Source organism: Delphinapterus leucas, chromosome 5 (genome assembly GCF_059928025.1).
Source record: "Delphinapterus leucas isolate spDelLeu-1000000601 "Yukka" chromosome 5, BTC_Dleu_Yukka2, whole genome shotgun sequence".
Lineage (NCBI taxonomy): Eukaryota > Metazoa > Chordata > Mammalia > Artiodactyla > Monodontidae > Delphinapterus > Delphinapterus leucas.
Window position 1 is genome coordinate 132,906,776 of NC_143133.1, and position 13,295 is coordinate 132,920,070.

A 13,295-nucleotide genomic window follows, 5' to 3' on the forward strand; every position below is an offset into this window, starting at 1 on the left:
AAGATACCATTCCTGCCCACCTGGAGTTCACACCGTAATGGAAAGACAGACCATGCACGTAAGACAGTTCAGTTGGTCCCCTGACTCCCGTGGTGTGCTGTGACCCATGTGCAGGACCCAGTGGCTGCCCCCCAGCACCCCACATTGTGTGTTGCTATATGGGTGGTGGGTGATCGCAGCACCACGGGACTGGTTAGTGCGATTCCGAGGTGAGGCAGCGTCTCTGGCCACTGAAGAAAAGATGTCTCTTTCTGTCACCCCATTTCTCCTTCATCCCACTTATCAACCACCTGGTGTTTCACCAGTGCTGAGAAGAAACGGAAAATCACTTCCTTCCTGCTTCCTGGATAAGTGGGTAATCCAGCTTCCACGGGAAGGTCAGGCCGAGATTTCCCCAGGTGCCCCGCTTCTCGCCCCTGGTCCCCCAACAGCTGGGAGGCTGCTAGCCTCCTCACACCTTGCACGTGTGCCCACCTTTTCAGCCGCATCAGGAACCCATTCCCACATCCTCTCTCAGATCCGCTACAATGTCACTTCCGTCTGGTGCTCTTCTTATTGCACCCGTGGTCTTCCAACAGCAGGCACCGGCTGTAGCTGAGTGCCTTAGGAAAAAGGACCAAGACAAGCAGGCAAGGTTGGCTCACGCTCTGGGCTCTGACACTTCCTAGCAGCAGGAACTCGCCTCTCTGAGCCTCAGTTTTCTCATCTGTAAAATGGGATCATCCTGCCCACCACCCGGGACCTTGTGAGGATGCAGTAAGGTGATTCACACCTGGCACCCAGCACCCCGCACTGCCTAATACACCATGCCTTTCACTTCTTCTCAAACCTGCCTCACCTGCACCGGGTTTACGTGCAGGGTCCCCTTCTCATGAGGCATCCCACCTCGTGAGCCTCAAAGAGAGCTATGAGGAGACATTTACCTCCTGGTGTATGGGTACCATCTTCCCTAACCCAGGGTCACAGGCATCTCGGGCTGGTCATGGTACCCCCAAGAGTCCCAGACACCCCTCCTCTATCTCTCTGTCCCATCTGTAGACTCTGCTCCCACCATTTGTCCTGGGGGTGTTTCTGCTGCTGTTTCACCTTTGGCTGAAAACCCACCACACCTGGCATCAAGGCTTTTCTGGTCCAAAGCACTGTTCTCAGTCAGCACCTTGAGTGGCCCCTGGCCTTCACTTGGGGTCCGTTATCCCGTCTGATGCTACAGAGGAAGTGGTTTATCTATATCTTCTTGTCCAAAAACACCATCCTCAGCTAGGTCAATCTGAAAGTGGCCTCTCATTTTTTTTTTATTTTTTTTTTTTGCGGTACGCGGGCCTCTCACTGCTGTGGCCTCTCCCGTTGCGGAGCACAGGCTCCGGACGCGCAGGCTCAGCGGCCATGGCTCACGGGCTCAGCCGCTCCGCGGCATGTGGGATCTTCCCGGACCGGGGCACGAACCCGTGTCCCCTGCATCGGCAGGCGGACTCTCAACCACCGCGCCACCAGGGAAGCCCTGAAAGTGGCCTCTCTTGACAGAACCTGATGGCAGGAGACAAGCCTGGGGAAGCAATCAGATATTATTTTTTGATATAAAATTTAAAACTCTTCCCATGTTCATTGCAGCACTATTTACAATAGCTAGGACATGGAAGAAACCTAAATGTCATATGATACCACTTATATGTGGAATCTAAAATATGGTACAAATGAACCTGTTTACAAAACAGAAATAGAGTCACAGATGTAGACAACAAACTTATGGTTACTAAGGGGGAAAGTAGGGGGTAGGGAAGGATAAATTGGGAGATTGGGATTGACAGATACACACTACTATATATAAAATAGATAACCAAAAAGGACCTATTGTATAGCACAGGGAACTCTGCTCAATACTCTGTAATAATCTAAATGGGAAAAGAATTTGAAAAAGAATAGATACATGTATATGTATCACTGAATCACTTTGCTGTACAGCAGAAACTGACACATTGTTTATATTCCAATAAAAATTAATTAAAAAAATAAAATGAAACTCTCTTACAACATTTTCTTTTATTGTGCCACACGTCTTTTCCCTCTATGTATGTTAGCCTGAGGTATAAAATATTTTTAAGGGATATGTATTTACGATTTATTAGAAAGTCATTCTAATACATTCACTCTAGAAACCTATTAGATTACTCTTTTAGGACTCATAGTCATGACTTTATCATTTTCATGATTTTAGAAAAGTGTAGAAAATTTCCAAATTGTGAATATAGGCTTATTTTCAGTTACTCTTTTCTTTCCCATTTTTCTCTGAGTGTAAAACTATCATCTGAACAATGAAGCTATCTGACCCCATGGGGCCCAGAGGAAAGGAACGCTTAGTGAAGCAGTCCTTCCCTGAGGAAGAAAGAATATTCGGCTCCACTTCTAAAGAACTCCAGAACATCTTACCAACTACATGAAACATATAGTGATTGTTGATGAGGGGATGAACTGTTAGAAGTAATTATAAAATGTTAGTCCTTGTAACTTTAACAAGTTTATTCCCATTTAGAAATCTCCACGAAATCAGATGTACAAACTATTAATTCCTTATGATTAAGAGAATATGTCTCACATTTTATTCTAACTGCAAAGTGCTTTCCAAAAGTGCATTTTATTTGCTCCTTACATCTATTTGTGAGGTAAAGTAAGCAAATATTTCAATTCCCATGTTGTATATTTGGAAATCGAAGCCTAGAGAGATGAAGTAACTTTCTCCAGTTTCTTGAAACCAATCCACGACAAAGCTGTGTTTCAAATCCACGTCTTTATTTTTCAAAAATTTGATGACCTAAATAAATAATTGGATGAAGTGTTGTAAAGTTAACACAAGCAACAGCAAGTCTTGTCTAAGACGCTCAGTTTTCACGGGAAAAGTATAATACACGTGTGGATATACATTATCATCCAGCAGAGCTGAAGGAAACAAATAGGTAGAAAGAAAAACAAACATTGAAAGATGATAAATAATTGTTCTGCTGTAAATACTGTGAATATCTTTTGTTCTACCTAAGCATACTTTGAATTGGCGAGTTGAAAATTATTTAAGATTGGGAGCAGATAAAAATCAGCTGGCTTTTTTCAGATCTTTAACATCAATTGTATCTTTTTTTTTGTGATCAGTTAAAAGGAAATAATTTCTTACCATTAGACATCCGAAAGGAGAGTCATGCAGTCTTTGTTTGAGATTCACAGTGGCTGGTAAAGAAGAGGTGCCCAGTAAACATTTCCTGAAAAAATAAATTGCCTTAGAGAAGGTTTTAAAGTTCTTCATTTTTTAAAATTCTTATTTATTCTTATCTCTGAAACAGAGAGAATAAATATAAAAGAGTCATTGTTTTGGAATATGATATATGTTTTAGCTGTGTTATATGCAATTAGCAGAACAATACTCCTAACTGTCTCCTGACTTATCAAAGACAGCTGAGCCAACACCAGGGGTATCATCTAGCTGCACACAGAAAAAAATATTCATGACATTTTATAATACAATTCTCATATAAACTATATTTCTTCACTATTTGTCAAGTCACTGGCTCTTTCCCCGAATTTTTGGAATGATCCAGAGCAGGAGACTGATTTTGTGCAGCTGTTCATCATTATTGCTTAATTGACAAAGTCATCAAACTTATTATATTCCTTAATAACAACCTGTGGGTTCATGCACACTTAGTGAAACAGTCAGTAAGCCTACATTTACTGAATTAGCACCTATTTTATTGTAAAACATTTCCAAATGATTTTCAAAACCTTTTATTTAATCCTTGAAACAATGTATCTTAATGTGGAAATCAGACCACTCCTATTGTACGTTTAATTCTTTTTCTTTTTGTCAATGACAAGCACCCAGAGGATGCTGCCTTTTATTTTCTTTTAATTTTTATTTTATTTTATTATTTTATTGACTTTAGTTAATTTACAGTGCTGTGTTAATTTCAGGTGTACAGCAAAGTGATTCATATACATATGCAAACATTGAATAGGAGAGTTGAAAATTATTTAAGTTTAGGAGCAGAATAAAAATCAGCTGGCTTTATTCAGGTCCTCAACATCAGTTATATCTTTTTCTTTGTGATTAGTTAAGAGGAGATTTATACATATATATATATATAATTTTTCAGATTCTTTTTCATTACAGGTTATTACAATATATTGAATATAGTTCCCTGTGCTATACAATAGGACCTTATTGGTTATCTATTTTATATATAATAGTGCATATATGTTAATCCCAAACTCATAATTTATCCCCTGTCCCCCCACCCATGCCTTTCCCCTTTGGTAAAAGAAGTTTGTTTTCTTGCCTGTAGTCTGTTTCTGTTTTGTAAATAAGTTCATTTGTATCGTCTTTAAGATTCTGCATTGATATCATATAATATTTGTCTTTGTCTGATTTACTTCACTTAGTATGATAATTTCTAGGTCCAAAAACAATTAAGAAAATATAATTCTTACTGTTTACCAATTATATCATTTGGTGGACTCAACATTTGTAGATTTTAAATTTTTTTTTTTTTTTTTTGCGGTATGCGGGCCTCTCACTGCTGAGGCCTCTCGCGTTGCGGAGCACAGGCTCTGGACGCGCAGGCTCTGTACGCGGCTCCGGCTGCGCAGGCTCAGCGGGCGTGGCTCCGGCCGCGCAGCCTCAGCGGCCATGGCTCACAGGCCCAGCCGCTCCGCGGCGTGTGGGATTTTCCCGGACCGGGGCTCGAACCCTGTGCCCTACATTGGCAGGCGGACTCTCAACCACTGCGCCACCGGACAAGCCCTAAATTTAAGCTTTTAACTCTTCCCAAGTAACCCAAAAAGTTCATGGTACGTAATATTCTGTATTTTAGTTGTAATGCAATTTGGATTCACAATGTCTCTTGCTGGTATGAAGAAAAATGGTCTCTAGCTATTGAGAAATCCAAGTGACCACCTCACTCAGTGCTCTTTTCTTTTCTTTTTTTTTTTTTTTGCGGTACGCGGGCCTCTCACTGTTGCAGTCTCTCCCGTTGCGGAGCACAGGCTCCGGACGCGCAGGCCCAGCGGCCATGGCTCACGGGCCCAGCCGCTCCGCGGCATGTGGGATCCTCCCGGACCGGGGCACGAACCCGTCTCCCCTGCATCGGCAGGCGGACTCTCAACCACTGCGCCACCAGGGAAGCCCTTAGTGCTCTTTTTGATTCTCAATTTAGTTTGCCTGAGCAGTAGCTCCAGTGAAGTGCTATGAGTATTATTTCTTAAGAAAACAAAACAAAATTTTAAAACAATTTTAAAAATCATGGAGAGAGAAAACTTTAGCCAGAGGTAGAAAGTTATAGTACATAGATACTGCTCCATGACACATTACTCCAAAATTTCGTGACTTAAAATCACAACCATTATTTTTTCGCCAGGTTTTGGGTCAGCTTGGAGTGCCTGCTGCTCTGGATTGAACCGGGCTGGTTTGGCTGGGTGTACTCAGTCCTGTGTAATAAGCTTCAGGGTATGCTTTGAACCGACTAGCCTCTGGTAGCTTCAGCCGAGATGATGCGGCTCTGCTTCCCGTGGACTCTCACCTGCCACCAGGCTGGTGAGCACTCATTCTCATGCTGATGGTGAGGATACAAGAGAGCAGGCCGTGTCATGAACAGGGCAAGCGGAAGTGCACTTTTCTTTCTTCACTTCTCTGCTTGCAGCACATTTGCTAACATCACTTTGGCCAGAGCATGTGCTATAGAAAAGTCCACAGTCAAAGGGAAGACTAGAAAGTTACAAAGCAAATGGCATGGCTTGGAAAAGAATTAATTGAGACGATCAGTGAAATCTGTCTACCACAAAAGGTGATTCACTTGTTAACAATGCTGTTGGAAAGACCTGTCTTCTAAGACAGGGAATGATTCTCCCTTGAAGGGTGAAGAGAGTTCAATTTTCAGTTTGGGGGCAAGATTGGGTCTCTTAACTAAATTTCATTGAAGGGCATGATTTCACTTATTTGTGAAAGCTAAAAAAATAAAATAAAGGAACAAATGTAACAAAGCAGAAACAGACTCACAGAGAACAGACTGGTGGTTTCCAGAGGGAAGAGGGATGGGGGAAGGGGCAAAATGGGTGAAGAGGATTAAGGGGTACCAGCTACTGTGTATAAAATAAATAAGTTACAGAGATCTAATGTACAGCACAAGGAATATAGTCAATGTTTTATAATAACTTTGCATGAAGTGTAATCTATAAAGATGTTAAATTTCTATGCTGTACACTTGAAAGTAATAGAAGTCAAATATATATCTTTTTTTAAAAAAAGAGCTTAGTGAATGAAATGGGGGGCATTTGATTTTTGACATAAAGTAATTAGTACTGTTGGAATCAGCTTTCTGATTGCATTTATAATGACAATTACCTTCATTTAGAGAGAAACTAGGAACCTGTAAGAAGTCATAGAAAAAACATATTTTGAATGATTGACAAGTATTTACTTCCAAAATAAGCTCATTCTTCAATTATTTCTTTTGAAAAAACCTTTATTTAGAGCCTGGAAACAAGATTATTTTCAATTCAGAGTCATTGCAGTTAAATAGGCAATTACAACATAAAGAAATAAGTGTGTCAATAGGGCTAAATACATGGATTCTATGGATTGCTATGTACAAGCTACGTCATCAGAAATTAAACTTTGCAACATGTATGGCTTATTTTAACAGTTTTTATTGAAATATAAAAATGATAAAGACAGGTGTATAAACCTTAGGTTTACAGCTTGGTGAGTTTTCAGCAATTGAAAACACTGATGTAACCAGCTTTAAGATACTTTTGAATTCTCTGCGCATTATCTCTTTCTTTTCCCTTATTGGCAAATGATTAGAATAGAAAATGTGTGTAGTGCAAATCATGTGGCTTGCAGTAGACCAGATAGCTGACATTTCCTTTTCCAAATTGGCATTTTTCTTGAGAGACATTAAAATTTGATGTACTAGTTATTGACACATCACCTCTCTGCTGCAAATCACCCCTAAATAAATTACCGTGTGGTTCCTGACTCTTGATTAGTTCCTGAATGATGTGCTTGCTTTCTTCAGGGTCCCAGAGTTCTTCTGATTCAAGACTGTTGATTCATGGTAGTAATGCTGAGTGGGTTTTGCATAATATTATTTGCCAGTTTAATCCCTGATATTTAAAATATCTATCAATGAATATTAAACTCAACTTAACGGAATAGTAAAATCTACCTGAGAAGATATTGGAAAGATAATGATCGAAATTACGTTGAAAGTAAGAAGCAAATGCTATTGAAAAGAAAATCATCAGAAATGAATATTATTTGAGTACAAATATCAAGAAGTGGTTAGTTTTATCACTGATAAAATGGTAGTAGCATCAAAATCTGTTTTTGTAAAAAAATTGTATTTACTTGTTATTTATATATGCTCATACAATTAATTGATTTATTAATTTTTACAATAAAGCTATAGAAAACTGTGTGATCCAACTTCTCCTAGCCAGGAAAAGCATACTTTATGCTGGAGATTTGACATTGTTACCTCCCTTCTCTGATTTTTCTTAACCTCTTTGGTAGACATTCACTCCTCTAAATGATAAATAATTTTTTTCAGGCATGGTGATACCTTTACTCTGGTTATACCTGGTCTCAAAAACCTGGGAGACTTTCCATTTCCTGAAGATGATTATGTACTTTTCTGTGACAGACTTTAATAATTCTCTTTACCTTTGGTCTTCAGCAGTATGAATATATTTCTAGATTGTTTTACAATTCTTATTTGTGGAAAATTCTAGACCATTCATTTTCAAATGTTTTCTCCCCATTCTCTCCCTTTTCCTTGCAGTATTTCAATTAAATATATTTTAGACTAATATCAGCCTACATGCCTTGGATACTCTGTTCTTTAAAAATTGTTTTCAATAATTTCCTCTTTTGTTTCCATCCGAGTACTGTCTGTTGACCTATGTTCAAGTTCACCGAGGCCTTCCTTGGATGTGTCAGGTCTACTGATGAGCCTGTCAGAGTCATGCTTCATCTCTGTTACTGTGGGGAGGGTACATTTATTTCCAGCATGCCCTTTGCCATTTGCTTATTGTTTCCATTTCTCTGCTGAAATGACCCATCTATTCATGAATGTCTTCAAGTCTTTCCACTGGAGCTTGTAACATATTAATCATAGTTATTTTAAATCCTCTCTCTGTTTGTTTTGTCTCTCAACAGCGGATTATTTTTCCTTTCCATTTTATATGTCTCATAACTTTTCATTGAAATGTACATACTCTGTGTAGGGTAGCAGAGACCAAGGTAGATAGTATTTATGTCTGGAAATAAGCATGCCTCTTTCTCTGCTTGGCCTTTGATGAGGAGCTGTGCTGTGCTTTAGTTTTATTGGTTGCTGTGATTACCTTCAATGCACCGCCAGCCTCGGTTTCTTCAGTGTCACCTTGTGGTTAGGGTAAGAACCAGACTGATGGGGTATCTGAGCATCTTCCAGGTGGTGCTTCGTCCACCCTCAGTTTTAGGTGTTCCCTGTGAGCCTGCACCTTTGTCTCTCCATTCTCTTGTCCCTCTGTTAGCCTGCTGTTGCTGGTTTCTTGATCCTCGCTAGCCTGGGTGGTGAGGAACAAAGCTTTCTACATTTTCCTCATCCAGCATCAGCCTTAGGCAGCTCATGTGTCTCTTGAGCCAGGTTTTCTGAGTTGAGTCTTTTGAGCCAGGTTTTCTCCATGATGCTGCCCTGCCTCCAGTGGTAAAGGATCTTTAATTTTCTGAAACTAGGAGGATTTCTTGCTTCTCTCCTTTTCCCAAGCTCTGTCAGTTTTCACCCACTGAAACTGACAGGATTTGCTGCCTTTTTTTTCAGCAGCTTAAGACTTTGCTCCACTGGGGAGAAGGATCCAGGTAAGAATTGTTTTCTCCCTCAGCAGCGCCATTACCTGAGGGATGCTTTCTCAGCTCTCTCCTGCCCCCAGACTTTTCAGAAGCAAACAGTGGGGTCCATGAAGAAGGGGCTGCCGGTGTCTGTGCTCTCAGGGCTCTGTACTCTCACAACTGTGGCTGCTCAACTTTCAGCAGTTCCTTAAGAAGTTAGTTGATATCTTTTGTACCTGTTTGAACGGCCTCCTTGTTTCCTTCCAGTGCTGTGTTAGACGTGAGTGATTGCCTGTGTCTTGTCTGTCTGGAGGCTCACTCCAGCTTTCCTTAGATTTTACTTTCATTATTGCCTTTCAAAGTCAGCACAGTAATAGGTTCAAGAACAGGGTGATTTTTCAGATTGCCCAGCTTCTTCTTGTTTGGATAACACTCTTTCCAGCTGTCTATCCTAAAATGGAGCCAGAACTCTGTAATACATGTCATTAATTAACCAATTCCATAAAAGTTACCAGGATTCTGGGTACCTTTGGTTACTATGTTATAAATATTTTTAAGAAAGCCAAAATAAGGATTTATTCTCTTTTGAAATACACAGAAATATAGTTTAAAATCTAAATGTTTTATTTTTATTCCATTAAATTAAGAAGTGCAATTCCAGTCTATTTAAAGTAATGAGAAAGAGACTTTGAGATTTCTATTGATATATATACTTAGGGGAAGCTATGTACTTCGAGATACACAATTTAATGTCTAGCAGATCTTTTATTGAATTTCTTTTTATATTTCAATATTACCCATGCCTGAGGGTATCTGTAAGATAGGTACAATTTAAAGTAAAATCATATGTGGATAATTATAGACTCAATACTCATTTAAGACTGTAACATGAGAAACACACTTGAAGCCCTTGTAGGCTCTTCCCCACTATATTTTCCTTCTACTCTAGATATAACTCCTACCATGAGTCATATGTTAACCAGTTCTTTTTATTCTTACCATAAATGTATTTGTCTCTAAAACATGCAGTTTATTTTTGCCTGTTTTGAACTTTATGTAAATTGAGCCATACTGCATTCTATATATATGTGACATTGAGCTTGGAGATCCATCCATGTAAACACTTCGGTCTGTAAGTGTGGACCTTCAGAAGCAGAGCCAGACAGCCTAGTTCTGAATATTGTATCATTAACTTATTAGTCTCCACAGAAAAGTTAACTCTTCTGACTTCTGTTTCTTTGTGTGTAAAACATATTATCAAAATATAAATAATATGGTTAATTAATATATTTCAAAATTATATAGATCTTGATGTTTTAAGTACCTACATTTTGAAGGTATTCTATTTAAGAAATAGGATACAAATTATAAATAACAATTAGCTATAAAATAGGATATTAATTAAAATAAGAAAAGAAGTCACAGAAAATTATAAATATATTTCTAAATTTTACAGAAATATATGACCATATAAACACATTCCAGGCCCTTGGAAAGGGCTTGTACAGATGAGGGGCTCTGAAACTTAAACTCTATCAGCTTCCGGGCAAATCTGACTCTGCATATATGTAAAACATTTTGAAGAGTTGTTCCATAAAAGTGATTGATATTTTTACTTATTTTTATTACTATTATGTTATATTAATGGAAACTTTTGCCAGGGTCATTTTCTCAAGTGAAATAAAATAGAATTAGTCTAACTGTTTACATATACCATCAAATAATATTGTTGCACTTAGTTTTCATAATTTTGGTTTTCTACCAAAGAATGCAGTTGCTTGACTTTTTGTTTGCTTATCAATTTGGAAAAAAAATTTCAATTCATATTAGTTTACTTTTCTATTGTATTTCTTTAAATTGATACATGAAATTCTTTACTTTAGGAAAAAAGGTATTAAAAGTAATGACTATACCAAATCGGATTTATATTATTTAATTTTATACTTCACTGTGCTTTTTATTGATGATAGATTAAATATCTAAGAAAATAGACTAGTGAGAATCTTCCATAATTTTTAGAAAATCACATAAATTATGAGATAGTGGTATTTTTGTGAATTTCAATATGTAGATGCTTGCTTAAATTACTTTTATTGCTATTTTATGAAAATATATTTTGTACAAATATAAAGCTAGGAGAATAGCTTTCACAATATTACAAAGTAAAAGCATACTAGCATAATCAGAATTAGAAAGGAAATTAATGTCAGTGTATATCAAAGCAATGTGTATTACATAGAAAACCTCATTTAAAGTATAGTAATACTGGGACCATGTAATTTAAAACTATGAATAAGAACATAATATGAAATAGGAAAATAAACTTAAATTTGAAATTTACCATTTTCTAATGGATGGGATTTATCTTTTGGATCATAACAATTGCCTATGGGTAAATACAGGCCTAAAATTCAGCTGTTTTATTCTGGTATAGTCATACCTGATGTTTACTGCCTTATCCGTTCTGACTGATCAGTGCCTGTCGTCTATAGGTTGTTAAACATTGTGATTATTACTCTTACACCACTGATTATAGTCAATTATAGTAGCCATACAATTTTCAAAATTTTAGAAGTGTGCTATAGATTTTCCTTTTTTCCACAGTTCCCTTTTGTACTGCTTTGAAAATAATATAGGTAGTCAACTCAACAAAATAAATGGTTTTAGGTTTTTTCTATTGAATTTCCAGACATTAGTGCCCTGAGGCAACTTTTTAATGGTGTAGAGGTTCATAAAGATTTAATCACTGAAGAAATATTTATGGAGAATCTATTGGCAGCAAGATTATAAAGGTGTAATGGGGGTTCCAAATAAGTGCAAGATTTTGTCCCCAAATTCAGGGAGCATCTGTTACATAAGGACATAACTCTCAACCATGGCTGAGCATCAAAATCACACAGTTAGTTTAATCTACTTAAGATTGGAAAAATGCTGAGAAAATGAAAGCTTAAAAGATTAGAAATGCTGAATCAGGATGGAGGTAAGGCATAGGATTGATGTATCCATATTCAAAAAAAACTCAAAAGGTAAGTTTTATGTTTGGCTAAAATAATGGAGAATCAGGAAAGATGAAGATGGGTTAAGAATTGCATAATAACAAGGGTTCAGTTCTGGAGTCTGACCATTTGTTTGGATGCCAATCTCCGATCCCTTAGTTTGGTTGGTGTCTTACTCTGTTGGACTGCTATAACAAAAGACTAAGTCTTGGTGGTATAAACAACAAAAATGTATTTCTCACAGTTCTAGGGCTAAGTCCAAGGTCAAGGTGCCAGCACATTAATATTCTGGGTGATGGCCACCCTCTCGATTAATAGCCAGAATCTTCTCCCATGTCCTCAAATCTCTGTAGGATAAAGGCACTAATCCTGTTCTTAAGGGCCCCACCCTCACAACCTAATCACCCCCCAAAGGCCCGCTATCACATTAGGCTTTAGTATTTCAACAGATGAACTTTGGGTGGGGCACACAAACATCCAGACCATAGCAGTTGGTGACCTCAGATGAGCCCAAGCCTAACATCAGCATATTCCAGTTTTCATATATATAAAATGGGGCTAATAGTAGTGCATTTTAAAAAGGTTGCTGAAAGGATAAAATCTGATAATTTATTTAAATTATTTATCACAGTGCCTGACGTATTTAAGTGCTCAATAAATATTTACTGAGTTTTATAATAAGTATAGTGAAACAATCCATGCTTCATGCAAAGTGGTGAGACAATCTTGCTTATTCAGAAATGCTGTTTGAAAAGGTGATTATAAAGTTGTGTATTGAAAGAAATTGAGGCTGGAAGATTTTGCTTCTACTTGGAAGAAAGAGGAAAAAATAAATGATATATAGATTAGAAGGGATCACACAATATGTTAATTTAGAGCATATCTACATTAAAAGGATTTCATATTACAGAATAACACAGATAGCAAAATAAGATACTTTAATAAACATTCTCAAGATTATATTCTTGGAAAATTTTCACATCATTTGGTGAAGGAATCTGGATTATAGTAGATTGGGAAGGGCCAAGCTTTCTAGGTAGCTATACAGGAAAACACGTGGAAAAGTTTATTTCAAGTTTTATGAATAATTTAAAAAGTATTATTTGAAAATAGACTTTAAAAGACCTATGTGCAGTTTGGCATAAATGAATTTAAACATAATTACAAATATGAGATATACTTTGGGTTTTTATGATTATTTCCAGTTATTCTTGTCCCATGAGGGGATTCATCTCTGTTCTGATTTGGTCTCCCTGGTCTGTTCTGCTTGTGAGGAGTCTTTCTGGTACATGCACGTCCTGTGTGATTGTCTGCCTTGTGCTCATTAGGTATCTTACTATTACATTTCAGGTTGTCAAGAATTATTTTTGGCTCATAGTTTTTCTCAAAATTTCTTTAACTCTAATCATCCTGAACTGATTTCTGCAGAGGTTTGGCTTTTTCTCATATTA

General features: G+C 37.6%; 1 protein-coding gene across 1 annotated transcript in view; it reads left to right on the forward strand.

The window, feature by feature from the left end:
- The first annotated feature begins 527 nt into the window (after positions 1-527).
- Positions 528-13,295, forward strand: part of LOC111179032 (follistatin-related protein 5) — a 143,482-nt gene continuing 130,714 nt past the window's right edge. The window contains exon 1 of the mRNA XM_089911286.1: positions 528-634. Coding sequence (XP_089767412.1) covers positions 528-634 — 107 coding nt within the window. The remainder of the gene's footprint in view (positions 635-13,295) is intronic.